We start from the raw sequence: 21,378 nt of genomic DNA, 5'->3' as shown, positions 1-21,378 counted from the left end.
AGAGAGAGAGAGAGAGAGAGAGAGAGAGAGAGAGAGAGAGAGAGAGATTAAGTCAATTTGGAAAAAAAAAAAGTTGAACTCTGAAAAAATCCGCTTGGTTGAAGCTTACTTTCAAATCAAATACGCATTATGTCTGAGTCCTCCTCATATTCATGATCTTAAAGCCAAACTGAAATTATTCACCTGCAGCCAACCAAAAATCGCACCATCATATGAATCATTTATCACGTGTAGATTGTGCGCTCATTTGTCAATTTGAATTCAAAACAAGCGCTTCACTCAACAATGTCAAACCTATATTTGCAAAATAATAGCCAGCTAAACTATATTTTTGCCTTGGTGAATGCACTTTTTGCTTCTGAACCGCAGCATACAGCATCGGCACATAAAGGCAACTGATGTCCCCTTCATTTTCACAGTCAATTGATTGTGAACTGTCATCTGCTTTGCGCAACCAATGTTTGTTTTTAATAGATATGTTCTGTTTTCTTCAGAAAAATTGTTTTCCTCTGATTTATTCACTGTTTGTTTGCCCACTGTTACAAGGTCAACACTATCATCCAATTTAGAATTACTTTTGAAAAACAAAATGACTCATTGAAATTCAATTCTCATGATTTATTTTCCAAAGTCAAGAAGAGCCACAGCAGATGGATGAAGAGCTGCATGTGCGGTTCTGGAACTGTGTGTTGCAAATCCCTGCTCTAAATTGTCAAGAGGCATCAATGCGTTTACTGTTAATGATTGTGTGTCTACTGTATGTGCCCTGTGATTGTGTTGCAACCAGTCCAGTGTGTAAGCCTGCCTCTCGCCCTGACTCAGCTGGGTTAGCCTGCAGCTCATCATTGACTCTAACGAGGACAAGTGTTATCGATAATGCATTGATAAATCCTCAAGGACTGTCTTGAAAGCTCCCGACTAAATGCATTTATGTAGAAACTGTAGGGCCTCCTCCTTTTTTTTTTTTTTGGTTTAGTTTTTGTTTCAAGTGACAGCTGCACCAAACTGATACTATATCAGCCCGCATTTCACGGTACGGCAAAGCAAACACATGTTCAGAACACCTCTTACCACACTTGTCTCAGTTGTTCATTTTAACGTGAGAGGTGTTAGATGTTCAGTTTTTTTTTCTTTTTTTGTTGTGGTTTTGTTTTTGGATGGTTGAAAAAGTACTTCATTGAATTCAGTCATGTTAGTGTCTGGCACCCTCATCCTTGATATGCAAACAAGCATGCACCCGCAAAGGTCAGTGATTAAATTGATTGGATGCAGATGACAGGTAGCATCTGGCTTACCTGTGCATAGAAAGCTCACTCTAGTTGTGGTATGCACAAACCAAATCCCCAGTCGACACAATCCACTAAATGTTGTCTGCCACGATATTGATGTTCTACTTCTGGTGTTGAAAAGACAGACAAAAAGAAAGTCTTTCAAAGGGTGCCCAACATACACAAAGTAACAGGATTCTAACAATGAGACTCGAACGAACGTATCTGGGGGAATGTTTAATCTTGGCAGCAGTGACAAGCATGTAATTATCTTTGAGCATTAAAGAAGGGACAAACAAAGCTCTTCAACACAACAGGAGCGGCCGTTGCTTGTAATATTACCTTATGATAATGTGCCAGTGTATTCAAGAGAGAGCCACAAGCATAAGTGGCATCAGTTAATTTGAAATGCAACAGGATTTACCACAGGAGCAGATCAAAAACATCTCATCCTACTTGTACAAAAACTGTTTTGGTCATCAGAAATGCACTTCAAGCTTTTACCACACTTCTTCATTTTTGAGATATTGAAGGAACGGCCTGTTGGGTGTGAAGAAGTGAGCATCAGTCGAATTGTGCCTCCCGATCACAGAGCGGAATCAAAGAACCTTAATTGTAAATCATGTGCAGTGGTGGGAAGTAATGAAGTACAAATACTTTGGTAGATTTTTCATCTTTACTTTTTTATTCTTCCTATGTTTACCAGGATCCGGTGTTCAAAATTCTCCGCCTTATATAAGGTTTCATTTGTTTCATGAGCTAATTTACCATCTTTTTGATTGTAAGTTCACATTATCAAAGCCGGGAACATGTTTTGATAGCATCAAAGCCTGAATTAATAAAAGGGATCCCATCGTATTTCATCCCTTCTGATTGCCAGAGACACAATGCTTCAAGCTCTGGATGATCACTAGTCTAACGCATGCTCAGGTCGAGATTTGAATAACAACAAAGTCATGCGACACTTTTACATATGCTCAGGCTTAGCATATGTAAACGTGTGTCACCGGGAGTCTTTATTCTTCACATGCTTTGGTATGTGCTAGTGGAGTTTGCAGCTTTAGTCCACAACTCGTTCTATTTCCTGCTGCTTATTGCGTTTCACCTCGTGACCTGTGATTCAGAACATAGTTGGTCGGGGTAGCGAGCCTATCTCGCCCCCCAGGGGCTGCATGAGCTGCACTTGTTTATTTTTGAAATCTACCTGGATTGCCAGTCAGCCCGGTTGGTCCCTGGTGAACTGTAAGTCCTGTTGTCCGTTACATCAGGTAAGACATTTTTCTCATTTTTTCTCACTTTGGCCACTTTGGCTCAGCAGTGATTTCGCGACACATTATGTCATTTGCTTTGTGTTTCATCATACTTCAAAGCTACCACAGAGGAGTTGACTGTGTTGGGGGCTTTGACTGAGCCAGACAATGTATGGAATACAATTGCTATTCATCGTCGTTTACGTTTATCGGTGGAGCGTTTGGCTCATCTGGGGCCTTTACTTTACCTGTACATTTTTGGTCCTCCGGTGTCCGGTGGCCAACAGTGGTCTTTTCGGTTTGGTGATTCGATCATGAGTGGTGTGTCCTGCTCAACATGGTCAGTGGCTGCGGTATTGGCCGGATCAGTAAGTGGCATACCATGCTCATCCTGAATCGACAAGTTCGATTAGTACTTCTATCAGTACACCCCACACTTCTATTTTAGTTGAAAGTTCTTTTGCTATGTTGTGTGTGTGTGTGTGTGTGTGTGGGGGGGGGGGGGGTTAGATCTACAGCTCCATTGTGTGACACTACTAATAAGCTTTTCAATGATTTATGCATAACCCTAACCTTATTAAGTTTAGATACCAGTGACAGATGCTGGATAGAGCAAGAGACAAACCTGAGCTCTTCTTAAACGTGCAAGTGGAAAAGCCGCCATCTGCAGGCCATGGTGTCTCCTCAATCATCACTTAAAGCAGGAGCTGTTTAGTTGCCATGTGTAATCTACAGCGTGGGAAAAAAAGCACAACAAAGTGACTGGAGGCCAAACAACCTTTTGTTTCAATTTGTTTAATGTGGCATAAAAAGGGAACCCCAACCCAGAAGTGGTTGCCATTACAAAATTGTTAATTCAAAACAATTGGAATATTAGAAAATACACAATAAGGATGGACTTTACTGAACTGATACTTTAAAATCATGGTCGAACAGCACCGTGTGATACGTGGGACATTTGTTCAATCGAAAAAAGGGTAACAAGCGATGTCTTGATAACATCCCATTTATAAATGCTATCAAATGTTTATTGAGCAGACAAGATACTTTGCCTGTGGACAGTCAAAATACACTTTACAACTACTCATCTATGTTGATGTGCACACGAGATAGTACAGGTGCAACACAAAATAGTTGCACGTGACGTGTACATTTGCGAGACACTTTCGTAGGAAATAACAGGCTGAAATAAATAATTTGGTGACAGGAATCTGGATCATTGGTCTGGCCGTTTCGGATACCTCCGACAAGCATGGTGCATGTCTGAGAGGTACAGTATATGAGACGCAGGGCCACCTGTAGGCTGGTAATCTGAAATGCGTTGGTTTGTCTTTCTGCGTTTTACTCTCAGTTCTTTTTCTTGATTCCAGAGTTGCGATTGTTGTTGAACAGGCTGAGCCCTGATCTGCCGTTTCCATTGCCCACTCCGCTGACTGTGACTCCGGGCTGCTGAAGCACTTTGTCCAGCGTGGTCTTCTTAATGGCTGCTGGAGAGATGCGCTCTTGATCAGCCAGAAACTGTAGCTCACTGGAGGAACAATGAGAAAGCTCACGATCAAACTCTTATTCAAACTTTAAAGTTGCCATTTAAAGAAGGAATCCTCAAGAGAAAGCTCCTGAAATACATACATTTTGTCTGGATAGTAACTATAGTTATGAATGAGCAAGACAAATGCTGTAGGACTGTTTTTTTTTTGAAAGATTGAATGTCATTATAAATGGACAGATCATCAGAAGTATATTTTATCCATCAATCTATACATCCAGTATTATGGGGGACGAACCCTGCCACGAGTAGCGCAAATCCGCGAGTAGATATATAGATACAACAAGAGATGTGCTAAAGCACTACCTTTCAACTGGAAGGGGGCTTGAACTTGGCTAATAGAAGCTCCTCATCTCATTTCAACTTAGCTCCTTGGCACCAAAAGGCCACAAGATGGTGTCAAAGTGTGGTTTGCAATTACAGTAGTCAAGGCTTTGGCACCATCTTGTAGCATCTTAGGCCATTTTAGGAACAGAAAAAAAAAGAGCAAACAGCTGAGTTAGTGCGAATATTAGAGGATACGTAAAAAAAAAAAACAACCCATCAGAACAGTGAGTTACAAATAGGTATAGTAACACTGATATGCATAAATATATCGTCACTGTCCGGCGAAAACCTCATTTGTGCAAATATGATCAGTTTCATATTCTTTCAGAAATTGATACTGTTGGTCTTTCCCGAGGTGATCTGCGACACATTATTAACCAATTTAAAGTGTTGAAAATAGATTGAGAAAATCACACAACAACGGTAAACTGTCTGAGATGTGTCGTAAAACTCTGCCTCTTCCCTCCCTTCGAGGGAGTCGTGCGGCATTATGCTGCCCCAAGATTGAAAGTCTGAATGTTTCTTTTCAAAAACAAGTGAAAAATAGTCAGGTTACGTTTCAGTAAGCCTGTCTTGTTAAACATGGACTGCTGTAATCGTTCGGTGCAAATGGAACTGGTCGGCCACAAACAGCAGTGCATGCATATTAATTTCTGGCTAATAAACCGCTAAAATAACAATACAATAAACGTGGGTCAATTTACTGGTTTTGTCATTGTATCAGTCATGGCTCTAAAACCTTAGAGAAAGAGTTCAGGAAGCTGATGTGATCACAGTTGTTGGTTTTATAACATATTAGGGCTTGTCTGGTTAGGGGTTAGTGTGAGTGCGGACATTGATGTGGACGACTGGCGCGGGCGGTGTTTTACCATTTTAATCAGTGACACACCGAATAATACCAACTAGAATGATGCGGTGCAAGATGCCTCTTTGTTTAAACTTCCTGAAAGGATTGGTGATGAAGTGGGATTCAGCTCAACAGTGACGATAAGTAAATGTGAGTATGTGCGCACATTATTTACACTTAGGTACATCCTTTTTTTTTTTTTTTTTTAAATGGAATATATAAACTGTCAAAAAATACTGGTTATGTAGAATAGCCTCTCAGGCAGAAAATTCGCAGATATCCATTTTGGAACAGATTTGACTCTGCCGGTCCAGTCACCTTACCGTGTCCTAATACAAGAGGCCTCCACTGCATTGATCAGAAGACTGCGGAAGCCCCCACTCTCCATAACATGGAGGGCGTGAATGGTGGCGCCACCTGGTGAGCACACATTGTCCTTCAGCTGGCCAGGGTGCTGCTCAGAGTCCAGCAGCATCTTAGCTGCACCCTGAAGAACAAAAATGAATAGGGAGGAGTTTCTTCCAACTGAGGATTAAAAAAAAAAAAACACTACTGCAGAGTTATACATTTGTTTACGGTCCAGTGATAAAAGACAAATATTGTGGTCAATGCATGAAATGACATTCATCATTTAAATTTTAGATTAGTTTAATTAAAAAAGAGGGAGAGAGAACTGGCGGCCCGGTGGTCGACTGGTTAGTGTGTCGACCTCACAGTGCAGAGGCTGAGGGTTCGATCCTGGCTCTGGCCTTCCTGTGTGGAGTTTGCATGTTCTCCCCGGGCCTGCGTGGGTTTTCTCTGGGTAATCTGGTTTCCTCCCACAGAGCAAAAACATGCATGGCAGGGTGATTGAATACTCTAAATTGTCCCTCGGTGTGAGCGTGGACGGTTCTTCACCGTCTCTGTGTGCCCTGCGATTGGCTGGCAACCAGTTCAGGGTGTCCCCCGCCTACTGCCCGAAGACGGTATGTTCTTAAATTTAAAATATAATTCAGGAATACTAAGACTTGGGAAAATTGAAAGCCAAGATGTAAGAATATTCTCTGCCTGTGTGCAGACTGCCATTGGATCAAACAGAATAAAATGTGGAAAAAACCCCGCAAATGTCTGAAGACCACTGACCAATAAGGCCTGAGCTCCAAGTCGGACAGCGAGTCTCCTGGGCAGACCCATCTTGACTCCTCCATCCGCTAGTGCATCCAGCGCTGTGAACGCCTGTTTATACACAAACATACCATCGTATTATCAGTCGTCATAAAATCCTCTGCAGTTCTTTGTGCGATATTGGTACAAGGGTGGTGTCTGCTGCCTTTTGTCATTAGATTCTGCTGCAGATTAACACATGCTGCAGATGAAGCTGTGACGCCCCATGCACACGGTGAAAGCAGCAATGTGGCTGTGTCCAAATTTACAAGCTGCATCCTCCGAAGCCCGCATTTTCGGCTGCATTTTTCAGGGGTATGACGTCACTTCTGGCGCGACTCGATTGCATGTGGATTCCAAATACTAGAAAGACAATTTGCAGGCTGGGTCCTTCGACGCCTTTAAAGGCGCCTCCTCGTGTAGTCTCTGTGGACCGCATTAACGGTGATGAATTTGGACACCACGTGCGGTCGAGTCACACCGGAAGTGACGTCATGCTGCCGAAAATGCAGCCTTCGGACGACCCAGCCTGGGAATTTGGACACAGCCATCTTGGTGACATTTTCTAAATATGGGATAAGCACTTAAAATGCCTCCAATATCCTCCATAGCAAATATATTCACGAAAAAAGCTGATTAAAGGTGAAGAGCTATTCAGCTGGCCACGGTGAATAATGTTCAATTTAAGTTTTTCCCCTTTCCACGTGATTCAGTTATAAATGTTACTGCAATTTTGAGGGCTGGCTGACCTACCTGGAGAACATCTTGGCTTTCAATATTTAACTGAAACTGACATTGTCAGCTAGTCAAATAACAGGTTCCCCGAGTAGCAGACAAAACGAAAGGATCGATTGTAGCTGTAGACATCCGTGCAATGTCGTTCGACTGCAGAAAATGTGGCCTTTCAGTTACGATCGTCGACATTATACAATACCTTGTCACTTTGTATTAGTTGAACTTCATTTTCAAGTCCAAGAAGATGTAAAAAGGCATGGACTGATTAATTTTGCTTTAGATTTAAGCCGGAAATGTTGTAGTATATAAGCAATATAATGACTGAAGTTACTGGCAAAACATGATTTATGCATTGATACCGTTTAACAAATTATTTTACTGTGCCATTTGATGCAATGACTTTCAAAATAAAAAAACAGTCACTTTTCTCCAATGTCAATATATGGCATCTTTAACAGAGTTGGGTCTGTTAACTTAAAGTTTAAAGCCAATTTTAACAACCATTTATAATGAATGACCTTTTCAACCTAAAATGATGAGCTTTGTGCCATTGTGGGTATAACTTCTGGCATATTGCGGGGGATCAAGCAGAATTACCGGTAACTATGTCGCATCGAACTTCATAGTTGCACACAATGATTTTAGAAGTAAGTCAGCCAAATGCATCCAGTCGTTCCTGAGAAATAGCATGATAAATTCTTGTTACAACATTCATGTTACCATGGCAACCAATGTTGACGTTTTCAAACTTTCTCATCTATCCGCTCTCTGTACCACATATCATCACTCGGGTGGCAGGTGCGCTCGAGTTTACCCAGCTGGCATTGGATGAGAGACTATATTCTATGTTTTTAAAATCCTGTCCAAATAATGCCCATATTTTTCCATTTGGAAAACACACATTTTTTTTTATATTAGGGTTGTAGTTATACTCAAGTTCATGCGGCCTTTCCAACTTGTCACATTACTCGTCCAAGTAGTAGTAGAAGTAAATAACCGAAGTGAGAAAGACTGCACCTGCTGCCACAATGTTGTGTGCAAAAAAAGTTATTGCCGAATAACCACTTTGAGGGAAAACCTGATAGCGGTCAGGAGGAGCGTTTTTTCCAGGAGAGGAGAAGAAAAAAAAAAAAAACAGCAACCCTGGATTGATTCCACAGAAACAAAACATAAAATTGACATTAAAGAGTGTGTGTGTGTGTGTGTGTGTGTGTGTGTGTGTTTGGGGGGGGGAGGGGCATCTTAAGAACATGCACTTTTTAATGACTCCTACACAAATTGCTGCATTTCTAATCTGGAATGGATGGCCACCAAGTGTGAAATTAACAAACCGATTCTGTTGTAATTTGCTGAAAATGTGTGTATAAATCAGGGGTAACTCATTTTTGTCAAGAGCCACATTATTGTTATGACTGTAACTATGAATGTCTAATTACCTCAGCATATTATGACATAAAGTATTTACAACAAATTGATGGATAACACATTTTTAAATTAGAAGACAAGGAAAATAGTCCCAGTGTCTGTGCCGCTAGCCTCTGCGGGATTTGCGGCTGGAAGTTTAATGCCACCGGGCTGCCCACAGAGCATGTTGGCAATTAGTTCCAGAGCCCTGGTACAGAGATGATGACGTCCCTGCAATGAGGTTTCCAGCAATAGCCGAGCCTGAGGAGTTGCACAGCCAAAGCTGGAAAGAAGCCATTGCTTCAGAGTGAGGCAGCCATGAATTCTTGTTCAAGTGAGCCATTTCCTACCAAACTCAAACCAAAACACTTTATCTTGCAATTCAGAATGATTGAAATGATGAGTGCAAAGTACACTCGACTGATTGGTCTTCCCAATTTAATTTGTTCTGCTTAATTCTTCGAGTTGCATGAGAAAATTATCCTCGCCAAATAAGTAAACAATAGCACCTTTTGGACATAAAAAAGTAGCTGTTTTTAAAACTGCTGACTACAGTCAGAAAAGAAGCCTAAAATCGCCACTGAGTACTTTGCAGGGCCATTTTTGCAGGTGACATCAATCTTAAATCCAGACTAGAACTACAAAATAAGTGCCACTGTTTTGCGTCATTATGAAGCTCCTTCGAAAAGAGAGTAAAGACGGTCAAATATTGAGAACAATAAAATGGTCACTATGTCACCTATTTTTAGAGGCAGATGTTTGATGTAATATTTGTGAAAGTGATGTTTTGTGGCTTACTGCCCTCCAAGGAAGCAAATGAATGAAGCCATTTGATTTTAAGAAGATACCGTTTTTTTCATTTACAAAGTGGATGTTTTTGGACGACTGAAGAAAGACTGTACTTTGACCAATACAAGAGAAAAAGTGGAACTGAGAATTTCATTTCAGAGGTTGTTTACTAACCGGAGCATTGAGCAAACATAGGAAAGGTTTTTTTTTTTTTTAAATAAATACTCTTATTATATTGCTCTATATATTCTATACTAATGACAAGAGCTGGTGAAAATTAAAAATCAGGACAAAGAAAAAAGTATACAAAACAATCTGAAAGGGGTAGTGGAATAGAACAAGACCTGAAGGTTAACTGTGGGGGGGAAAATGGATGTGTGGAAATGTTGACATAAAAATGTTACTGCTCTTCATTCTTATAAGTGTCTCTCTCAGAGACCAAAAGTGAAGTAAAGGCTCTGTACAAGATGTGTCAATTTCCTGTTTTTTCATTTTAAACGGGGTAGAATCTTGTGAAGGCCAAACTACAAAGCAGCTGGCAAACAAATGGAGGCATTACTGTGTGTCGGTAAACAGCACAACCACACCTGCTGCGGCTCACTGCTAATACAGAGGGTTCAGCAAATGTTCATCTAATCACACCCACAATAATATCACCAGTACCATTATGACCGCCGAAATTCCTACAAAGCGTAAAGATGCAGAAAGTAGTTCGTATAGTCTACCGAGTTAACTTACATAGGCAGGTCCACTGCCGCTTAAGCCAGTGACAGCGTCAATGAGGTCCTCCTCCACTTCGGTACAAAAGCCAACGCTGGCCATCAGCTGCTCCAGCAATTTTCCGTCCTCCACCTGACAGGAGGAACACACAACCAAAAAGCTCATTGTCAACAAAAGCAAAGGCGATCGCGGGTCGCAGGGTACAGATTGACAAACTCCCATTCCAATGTAGGAGGACACCAGTGGAAACTCAAGCAAGCCAGGGGACAACATGCAAAGTCTACAACTGGAAGCTAGTCTGGAAGCTAAGCCTCTGAACTATGAGTCGAATTTGCTAATTAGCATGAGTGACAGACATATTCTGAGAAATTTACACCCTTTAAAAATATATAATAGGCAGTACGGTGGTCGACTGGTTAGCACGTCTGCCTCCCAGTCCAGAGGTCAGGGTTATGACTCCAGGCCCCAGCCTTGCTGTGGGGAGTTTACACGTTCTCCCCGTGCGTGCATGATATTTCTCTGGGTACTTCGGTTTCCTCCCACATTTTAAAAACATCATGGTAGGTTAATTGAACACTCTTAAATTGTCCCTCAGCGTGACTTGAGTTTGAATGGTTGGTTGTTTGTGTACTCAGCGATTGGCTTGCAGCCAGTTCAGGGTGTACCCCGTCTACTTGTGGCAGCTGGGATAGGCTCCTGCACGCCCGTGACCCTCGTGAGGATAAGCGGCGCGAAAATGCATGGCGAGATGAAAGAAAAAAATAATCTTATGCCACCAATAATACAGTTCAGGTAGTGACAGTGCTAAAACATTGTTTAAAATAATTTAATCTGTCATCAATAGGAAATAAAACAAATGAAGTAAAATGACGATTAAATCTATAGTATATTACTTTTTTTTTAACCAAACAACAGATACATCTACTTTTGTTTTAAACTTGCCTAACAACAGACTAAAGCTAAAACAATGAAAAGGACCAAATACACATTGTAATGAAGTTTGCACAAAGTGTCCGCATCTCTTCACTCATTACCTCAGCATGAGTGCCAGTCGCATATACCGTAGCTCCTTCTCTCACTACCACTGGAGTGTTGGTCATACATCTCATGACTTTGGGGGCTGTCCGGTATTGAAGCAATTTCTAAGAATTGTCACAGATAAGATGAAGGAAGGGCTAATCAATAACAATAAAAAGATTAGAAGGCGAGTACATTATGATGCGTACCAAAAAAAAAAAAAGTGGGGGTGGGGGCTGACCTTTTCAATGGAGCTGATGGTGACACCTGCAGCACAAGAGACGATCAGATGCCGATCTTCAATGTCTGGCCCAATTTCATCCAAAACAAATGGGATAATATGTGGCTTGACAGCCAGAAAGAGCACGTCACTCTTGTTGACCGCCTCTTTATTACTTGTTGTCAGGCTCACCCCCATTTTCTACAAAAAAAAAAAAAGAAAGTAACTTAAATGAAGCAAAAAATTGCAATTAGAGCACCAAACAGCTTCTGCATCAGGACAGGCCTACGATTGCCGCATATTCAGTAGGGCTGGGTGATTATGTAAAAAATAATCACTATTGAAAGATTAATAACGACTATTGAGTGATTTAAAAACGTAGTATTTATTCAGTTAACAAAACTCAACTACTTAAAATGCCCATCATACCCTCATTCCAATTTATCCCTGTATATCAAACACAATTCTTGAACACTCTAATCCAGAGGTCTCAATTATTTTTATTTTGCAGCCCCCTACTTGAGATCAAACTTTAATATCAGTGGCGCCTCCACCTTTTTGCTGCGTCGTCGTACTTGGTGTTTTGTGTGTGTGTGTTTTAAATCGGTTATGGGCTACCATAACTCAGGCTCATGAAACTTTTGGACAACTTGTCTTGTATTTAAATATATAATGTGTGCAATTATTTTTGTTGTGAGTTTAGTTTTGCAGTAAACTCCCAACTGGTATGTCATTAAAATGTTTAAAGCATGCTCAGGGAGCGCAGACTCACATAACAGTGCCTTCAGGTTACTTTCACAACATAGGGAGCTTGGAAAGACACCGACGGTCGGCACTCTATCGTCTTGTCTTTATTAGGTTTTTAAGCTTTGAGAGAATCCAAAAGTCACAATCCCAATTAAATTTGGATCAATTGTCAAGCCCTAACATAGAGCAGCTGACCATTACCTATATTTTAAAAAAGTTGAACTCACCCTGAGGCCAGTCACTGTGGGTAGGTCAGTGTCTGGGGAGCTGGCTGTGATCCTGTGTGCAGCAATCACACCTGAAAAATGACATGAGAAAAGGAAAGGGGGGAAATGAGCAACACTCGATAGACAACTGGGGGCAGATGCTATTTAACTAAAATTTATGTAAAATGTTTTAAGTGCATATTAAAAGTAGGGTCGTATTTTTGACAACACTGCAAAAGACACAATTGATAAAAACTATTGTTAACATTGATGACATATGATTTCTTAGAGAAGGTACTGCAATGTTTTTTTGGGTCAAATTCCAAATTGTATGACCATTAGGTCAGTGTTTTCCTGAATCCCAACCACTGTGAAACGATCATTGGATGCTACAGGAAATTATCCAATTCCACTCAATTAGTGTCCCAAGTATTATTTAACACGTGTTTTTGTTCATCTATCTATGCTTGTGATGTATAGTGATGAGCAGAACAATAAAATGCTCTTCCACTAGATGGCAATAAACCTGCGTATCCACTTGGTGTCCTTAAGTTGTCAGTTTTGTGTTCAACTAATCAGGCCAGGTTCCACACAGCATTACTAAAATTGCGAGTACAGTAGATTATACGAGATCACCCTTTTTAGTATACAGTCAAACCTCGGTTTTCGAATGTCTCTGTTCTCGACCAAATCGGTTTTCAACCAAAAATTTCCAGTTTTTTATGCCTCAGATTACGACCGAAAATCGGTTCTCGACCAAAATGAGTGCACTTGAATGCGCCACTTGACTCCTCTCGCCTTCCTTACACGAGGAAGTGACGCTTCCTCGTGCAGCGTTCCATAAAGATTTTTTTTTAAAAAGAGCGTGGTTTCGGTTTTCGAACTAATCGGTTTTTGAACAGCCTTCTGGAACTGATAATGGTCGAAAACCAAGGTATGACTGTATATACTTTTTGAGACACTTTTGATGGTGTAAGATATGTGGGCTCATTGTTGGTTGAGAAATACTATACTGCATTAAGCCAAATTTGTTCTTGCATTGCACTGAAATGCAATTATGAGGATAAACTTCATCCATCCACCCACCCATTTTCTGAACTGCTTTATCCTCACCAAAGTTGTGGGCGTGCTGGAGTCTATCCCTGTGGTCAGTAGACAGGGTACAATGGCTGGGTATACATAGACAAACAACTACCCGCACTCACAGTCACACCTAATGACAATTTAGAGTGATCAATTAACCTACCATGCATGTTTTTGGAATGTGGGTGGGAACTGGAGTACCCGGAGAAAACCCAGCCAGTTACAGGAAGAACATGCAAACACCACACAGCAAATCTGGAGCCCGGATTTTAACCCATAACCTGTGCACTGTGAGGCGGATGTGCTAACTAGTCACCCATTGTACCAAGAATAAACTTTCTGGAAAATGTAAATTGGCTTCACCTGCAGCCGTAAAACCTTTGACCAGTGCATGAGCCAGCTGGCCTGCTCCAATGAATCCAACACTCATTCTGACAGATGATGTGGCCTCTGTGCTCTGCGGAACAGAATATTTGTTTTATTACGTAATTCAAAAAAGGACCCCAATGTCATTACAATGAAATGCAACAAATACAAAATACAAACTTATTGTAAAGCCTTATTTTAGCGGAAACGGCTTGCCAAAATAGCTTAAAAAGTCCCCCAGTTGGAAAACTTTCTGAGCCCACAGACCGTCGACATTAAGGAGTAACAATTATTTCTGTTAAGTACACACATTGAAATACATCATACATCGCAAGTTCACTGATCTTCCGGTGCTACCAAAATTGATGCTGATTCACAAGATGCTGATGGAACGTACGCCATGCTAACCGGATGGCAGCTTGTACTTTACTAGATAGCTACACTGTTAGCAAGCATTCGTAGATACTTAGTATTAATAGGAAAACACGACGATACTTCCTTAAGCAGGGATGACTACCTTTGGTTGGATAAACAACCTATCGCCTGTGACTGACAGATGACAGCTGTGACACGTACCGTGGGGCGTCGGGGAAAAAAATGGAACAAGGACTTGCTGTGTCAACGTGGCTTGCCGCTCATACAGACCATCAGACAAGGACTCCGCAATCGTTACCCCTAGACCAAGGTGACCAATCAAATTAGGGATACCAGAAGTAGCAGCCAATGAGAGAGCATTTGTCAGGATTTGGGCGGGTTTGTTCATACGTCACACCCAGTTTCATCAGCTGTGACGTGTGACCCATGCGTTGACAAGTAGGTTATGTTAATTCTGGAATGTGGCAAATCATGAAATGTGTTTCCTGGAAAGCATTCTTGACTGTTCAACCTAGCACGACCCTTGTAAGGATAAGTGGCTTGGATAATGGATGGATGTAGTTTAAACTGTTTGGATTCAGGACAAAATAAACAAATAATTCTGTGGAAGGGAGGAATAAAGTACTAATACTTAATTACAGTGCAAGTAGATTTTTCAGCTACTCAACTTTTATGTTTACTTTTTACTTCCAACATTTCAGATATTAGTACTTGATACCGTTTGCTTTGTCAAAATCAGCTTGTAGTGAAGTTTTTCCATTCCTTCCACTCAATGATATTTCTGTGCACTTGTACATCTTGCTAGTGAGTCAAACCTGTGCACAATTTGACATTTACGTGTGCTAAACCCGTTACTCAAGAGCCCCTATCTAGCCTGTCTTAGATGTCTCCCTCACCCAACACACCTGATTAAAATGATCAGCTCATCAGTAAGCTAGCTTTGTAGAAGCCTGATAACAATCCTGATCATTTGAATCTATTGTGCTGGAGGAGGGAAACATGTAAGGTCCACGCCCAGACTGGATTGAGGATCTCGAGGACAGGACTTGGGCATCCCTGTGCTAGATGTTAACTATATAATGTCATTATAATGTCATTAGTAGCACACAGATGCCAACTATTGGACAGGCTTGCCTTTCTAGTTACATATAGTTCTTATACTAAGTGCAGCAGCTGTGGAAGGCAGTTGTGGCTAAAACATCTCGAGAGAGACAATTATTCTGCTAGTGTGCCCTAGTCAGTCTGCTAGTGCACTTGATTTGATTTAGATCTTGGGTCATTGATGGACTGATGGACCTTCTGTCAGTACTGAGGAAATGCCCATCTCTGGAAGTTTTATTTTAGAGTAGTGGAATTCTGGCACAATTAATATTGCAAGAACCAGGCATAATTTGTGCTGAATGCATTTTGTCTTTTGCCAGTCTCAAAACCACCAATCTGCTTTCTAATCTTACAACACTCACACCAGTAAGGTGTACCTATATCGGTTGCATTTTTTTTAATCAGCTTACCACATTAGCGAAGGTTTGGGTTCTCGTTTTGATTGCAAAACTGACTGTGCAAAATGAGCAGTCACCAAGGTTATTCCTGATTGACCTGCTTGAAAAATCTATAATTTCATTGCAGTATGTGAGTTGTGAGAAGTGTGTCACAACTACTAGTACCTTCCTTCATTTGTGCCTAGTCCATTGCTCAAACTAAAAATCCACACCCATACCTGTTCTGAAATGTTCCATCTTGTGCTCGCGTGACCTAAAACCACAATTGTCGTGACCTAAAAGCACAATTGTTGTGTAATTGCAAGCTATAAACTGTTCATGGCACACCGTATGTCATTTACTAACAGAGTCAAGTCCAGACAGAAAAAGTCATAGCAAATTTGTTTAAAAAAAAAAAAATCTCACTGGATTGTGGTTGAAGTCACTTTCTTTGTAACGGTTCATTCACCTGACTTTTCTACAGGCACCTTTCCCATTTGAGCATTTATTCGATGCCCTACTCAAGATCCTCATAAAACAGTTCATTGAACGAACAATGTTTCTTTCCCACTGCTTTCCACCACTGTATGATATTTCTGTATACTGGTATGAAAATTTTGGTAAAATGAGAAGAAGCCATTATGGTCCCACAAGTAAGAGTAGGAAGCCACTACTGGGTGACACATGCCTACTATTGGGCCCTACTAGTGCAGCACCATAGTTGGTTTGTTTAGGTTTAATTGTGTACTAGTAGGCCAAACCGGCAACATCCATCCATTATCTGATCCGCTCTTCTTCACGAGGATCACGGGCGTGCTGGACAGTAGGCGGGGTACACATAGAAAAACAAGCATTCAGACTCAGTCACACGTAGGGGCAATTTAGTGTTCAATTAAGATTACCATGCATATTTTTGGAAGGTGGGATGTTGTCAGAGAGGAATGTTTGGATGGTTCTCCCGTACATGTGACATATCTATATGGGGAGTTCCCATGCATGAAAGCTATGAACCTGCTACATTGGAGCGGATGACCGGAAGTAGTTGCGTGTGTATGGGAATATTTGGCCGGATAATGAACATCATTTTCAACTGTTAGAAGTCAGTCTGTAAAGCCCAGCTAGAAAATGTATCAATGCCTCATTGTTGGCCTCTCATGCCGTAAAATAGGATCAAAGGGGTCTGCCGTTGACGAAAGTGTGGCACCATATCCTGGAGATTAAAGTAAATTCTCAACTAATAACGAAAATCTTTCCGTGATTTGATATGCTACATCAATGCCCCGGTTGGCTACACTCTGATACGTTTGAATGAGATAAGTAAATATGGCTGTGTAAACGTATGATGGAGATAAAACGCTGTATAAGTGCACTCCCATTTACTATTTTGATAAAATGATTCTTGTTTTTTTTTGGGGGGGGGGAGGGTTGGACCATGTGCGTGTTCAATGGGAAGAGAGCAAGACCCATTTGTACTTCCTTCACTGATGTTAACACAAATGACAAATGAAAATTTGGGGTACGGGTCTGAGCTCTACCAATAAAGACAGTCGCTCTACTAATGCGCCGAATTGTCCTACTAGTGAGGACAAAGAGTGCACTTGTACATGGACATTTACCAAGGAAGTCAAATAAAGGCTCAAGCAGCTTTCCAAGAACTCAGTAACAGTGAATGCGGGTTTATTTCTCAGCCAGGAATGATTATTGTTTTTTGGGTTTTTTTTTATCTCATGCTGACCACATGAGAGCCTATTGCCTTGGGACCCAAGGCTTGTGTCCATCAGTCCAAAGCAATGAACCTCCTCACCCCCAGCCCCCATAGACCCTCTTCAGAGTCACTGGAGTTCTTGCATGTATCCAAGGAAGTCTCAGTCGGCATGTTTACCAATCCATGTTAAGGTTGTTTATGGCATAACGGATCAATCATATCCTCCTGACTACCAGGAAAAAAAATGTTGTCCAATCACATTTATTTTGACATTCCCCAATCTATGTGAAGTAATTGGACTCCTCCAAAAGAAATTTTTGAAATCCCACTACATTTTTTAAACAACACTTTAACGTGTTCATAAGAGTCTTATAATTAAAATGCCAACAGCATTTCAAGACAAAATGTGGTCGATAAAAAGTATTACTTTTCCTCTTCACATAAAAAGTGCTTGCACTGAGGGAAGCCATTTTCTTACTTTTTCTAACCCCTACAAATTTGGTATCATTGGAAAGCACTGAATGTCCTCTTTAGAGTAACAAAATGAGTTAATGCGATTGGAGGCACTGGGTGGGAGATATTTAGGTTCACAAATGTCCTCTACAGAGGACAAATTTGAACAACTGGTAGTCAGGAGGTTAACATAGAAATTATCACAGAGCACAGTGGCCTCGTGGGTTAGTATGTCCCACTGATGAGAGGTTCTGTGTTTAAATCTCATCATCGGCTTTCCTGTGTGGAGTTTGCATGTTAGCGCTATACTTGAGCCTGCGTGAGTTTCCTCCTGGCGCTTCAGTTTCTCCACAATATTCCAAAAACATGCATGTTGGGTTAATTCAAGACTTAAAATTGTCTGCAGATATGACTGCATGGTTGTCTATTTATTTTTTAATTCAGGCTAATCCAGTCCTCAAGTGGTGAAATTAGTTGGGGGGGTTTTCCCCAATAACAGTCTCTTTGATGTTTCATTTGCAACAGCGCATATTTGAATGAGACAGGTCCTTTCTTTTGTGTGCAGTGAAGTCTCCTCTGCGTGACCGACTTTCACATCTATTTTGACACCGTGCTGCCGGATTGGAATGCAGGCGGAAGGATTGGTTACTGCTCACATCTATATAAAGCAGGGAGCACACCCGGGGGCTGGCCTCCCAAAAGCACCAGCTGTTACGATCCTTTCCATCTTAATACATTTTTGCCCACATGTAATGGACAACTTTTTGGTAAAAATCTTCAGGCATCGTTGTTTGATTTTGATGACACTGATTAAAATGCATGGGAGAAAGTGCTTTATAATAGACACTGCAAGAACTAAGAGCACGTGAAGAATAGGTAATAGCCAAATTCTTTTTCACTTTACACAGTCACACTCAATTTTAGACATGAAATGTGTTATTTGTCATGCTGGGTGCGACTCATCATGTGAACGGTTGAATCACCGTTTTATGTGGCTCTGGAGAAAATTTGGATGATGTCTTTGTCTTGTTTTGACTACATTTTTTTTTAACAGAAAAGCAGCTTGATAACAGTGGCTGTAAGTGGGTTAGCACCCAGACAGTCGACTTGCATTATTAGCATGGGCTGATTACTCAAATTCCTGAATTCATATTTTTGCCCTTAAGCAGTTACATCGAGAGACCCAAATGAAATCGGGGGGGAAAAGTTTGCACATAGCAAGTATGAAAATTAAAAAAGTATTTTCAGGTTAACTTTACTTTTTATTTCATTACCATCATTATGAGAGGCTTCGCCTGGCCGACTTCATTTCTATTTGTAATTAAGCAATTTTTGTTTTCAGGCCATTCAGGCTTGAAACTTCCCTTTGATCGGTGTTATTGCCATATCAACGGGTTAAGAAAAAGCCCAGTTTGGTATAAAGTGGGATTAGTGATGCAAATGCAACCTGTGCGGCCACACTTTAGAATATGAGTCCGCAGATCCAATTAAAATATCAATGTGCTAAGAAGAAGCTTCATGATATCTGAGGAGAGGCCTTTGAAATGGAATGTTCCAGAGTTCATGCATAATTCTTCAACCATTTGTGTAACTGGTCGCAGGTACTTGTAGAAATGGTCTTTTGTATCATTGTGGGACTAAACACAGACAACTTGAACACAGATAACCGAAGCGGCTCCCCTCATTGCCTTTGAATTCAGCACAGGAGAGAGGCACATGGTCTAAGACTCGCTGGAATCTGTGCAGGAGATCGGCGTGTGCAAAGCAAGTTTAGAAGGAAGGGCAAGATTTCCACTTGGGCATGTTGTAAAGTTGGCTGCTGTGGATGGGCACTTCTAACACACTTCAAACGTTTCAAATCCCGATTGTGTGTCAATGTTCGATTGAATGACACACACGCACACGCACACCAGTTATGCCACAATACGGGTGCTTTTAAAAATACATTAAAGGTGATGATAATAACAACAATTCTAATAATAATAATAATAATAATAATAGTTTGAATTGATTTCTAAATGATTCAGAGGGTTCGATGCACTGTTGTCATATTTATGAATGAAATACACTTGGCATCCACCACACACATTGGTGTCGCTCAAAATATTTCTGCCTGCGCCTTGATCAAATCCATCAAAATCACATTACACTACCTGCATCACAACCTCGACCTGCTTTCAGCAAGTCTAAAGTCTAGTCTACTTTGTCACCAAATTGTCATGTGCACCAGGTACGTGTAATAGAAAACACCCGCAGTCCACGGGAAGGCCCAGTGAGACGTAGCACGTTCTGGCAAATTCCCAAACACGGTAAACTAGACTTCCCCTAGGATGATGAATAAAGATGACAGTTTTTACATCGAGTGCGCATGTGCCTACTTAAGAAAATAGGACCCTTGAAGTTTTTTGGGGGGAATAAGATGATACGTGATGAAAAGTAACACACTGCAAGGTGTAGGAAAACAATGTATTTTATAGTAATATGTATTGATTGTAAATGAATGGATTCCTATATCAAAGTATGGGAACAAAGGTAGAATTTGCATAGTTACATTGTCAGGGAGAGCAGTTGGGGATAAGGAATGTGAATCTTATCTTGTTGTCCAATTATTGTGGACAATATAGGGAATACAATTATCCACATAATAGAGTTCTTCGTGCACTTGATATTTTAGTGCTTGTGAGAATATTGCATTGAAAAGTGCCGGCAGTAACTGCAGTTACCTGACAATGAAATAAATAAATAGGCCCTTATTTAGAATGAGGCAACGAGTCATTGTTTTGCTTTCAAAGCCAATGTGTCCAATGTTCCTGCTTTTTTTTTTTTTTTTTTTTTTTTTTTTTTTTTTTTATTGGGAGGTGTCTCTTTGGATTACGCTGATGCTCCATTTCTTAATTCAGTCAGTCCGAATGGATGCACCAGTGATGCAAGAGTTGCTTCTAATGGGAAATATCCCTGTGGGATTAATCATAAGAAAGTCAATTTTGGAAGTGGCACGCCTTCAAGCTCGAAATGTTTAGATATGCCAATTAAATCCTCGGAATTGGAAAAAATAAATAAATGAATACAATGATTATTTTTGCAATACTCCCTGAATCATATGCACACTATTTGTGTTTGTAGTTGACAAAACAATGGTGCTTTTCATAAGCGCACAACACACGAGGGAGCTTTCTCAAATCAGAATTAGATTTCGATAGACGAAGCAGCCAGTTGGCCCTGAGACAGCACTGGGATACGGGGGGGGCGGGGGGGGGGAGAACTTTACATTCATCATGGGCATGCAGTACCCTTATGCTCAGATGATGAGATTGAGAAGAATGAGCTACTTGGTCACAGTGACAATATGTTGGGAGGAGGCTTTAAAGGTAAGAGTAATAATGTAATAACTGACTCACATTTTTTGCTGCAAGTGGTATTTGGTCCATTGCACAAAGTGGATGGAATAATGCGGAAGGAGGACTACCTCCAAATTCTTCACATACAATTGGATACAACTGGGTCCAATCGGACGGTGATCCCAAACACACATTCGAACTCGTTTTGGAACGGATAAAGCAGACGAGACTAACTTTCATTTTCTGGCATAGCCTTCTCAAAGACCTGACCTCAACCCTATTGATCACACAGTGTGTGGATTATGCGGAAAGGTCAGATTTGTGCAAGGGAACCAATCAATTTAAATGAACTCTAAACCCT

At 40.9% G+C, this 21,378-nt stretch overlaps 2 protein-coding genes and 1 long non-coding RNA gene across 4 annotated transcripts in view; 1 reads left to right on the top strand and 2 right to left on the bottom strand.

Annotated features, from left to right (window-relative positions):
* Positions 1-2,131, bottom strand: part of mafgb (v-maf avian musculoaponeurotic fibrosarcoma oncogene homolog Gb) — a 25,154-nt gene extending 23,023 nt beyond the window's left edge. The window contains exon 1 of the mRNA XM_019889113.1: positions 1,296-2,131. The gene's annotated coding sequence lies outside the window, so the exon portion shown is untranslated. The remainder of the gene's footprint in view (positions 1-1,295) is intronic.
* A 333-nt stretch (positions 2,132-2,464) lies between these two features.
* Positions 2,465-18,929, top strand: LOC109527295 (uncharacterized). The gene is made up of 2 exons (XR_002170506.1): positions 2,465-2,536; positions 18,245-18,929. It is a non-coding gene; the product is annotated as an uncharacterized LOC109527295 (long non-coding RNA).
* On the bottom strand, positions 3,298-14,337 carry pycr1b (pyrroline-5-carboxylate reductase 1b). Of its 2 annotated transcripts, none has more exons than XM_019889107.1 (9): positions 14,245-14,337; positions 13,666-13,759; positions 12,241-12,311; positions 11,288-11,467; positions 11,064-11,171; positions 10,048-10,161; positions 6,361-6,453; positions 5,562-5,725; positions 3,298-4,046 (listed from the first exon to the last, which is right to left on the bottom strand). In XM_019889107.1, exons 2-9 carry the CDS (start codon positions 13,730-13,732, stop codon positions 3,866-3,868), a joined length of 978 nt encoding a protein of 325 aa, XP_019744666.1. In that variant the 5' UTR covers positions 13,733-13,759; positions 14,245-14,337; the 3' UTR covers positions 3,298-3,865. The 2 variants fall into 2 exon arrangements, with proteins under 2 accessions (XP_019744666.1, XP_019744665.1); XM_019889106.1 differs by having other exon boundaries at positions 14,186-14,327.
* Positions 18,930-21,378: the final 2,449 nt, after the last annotated feature.

The sequence above is a fragment of the Hippocampus comes genome, unplaced genomic scaffold, assembly GCF_001891065.2.
Source record: "Hippocampus comes isolate QL1 unplaced genomic scaffold, H_comes_QL1_v1.1 scaffold86, whole genome shotgun sequence".
Taxonomy (NCBI): Eukaryota; Metazoa; Chordata; class Actinopteri; order Syngnathiformes; family Syngnathidae; genus Hippocampus; species Hippocampus comes.
This window is presented reverse-complemented; position numbering and strand designations above follow the sequence as displayed.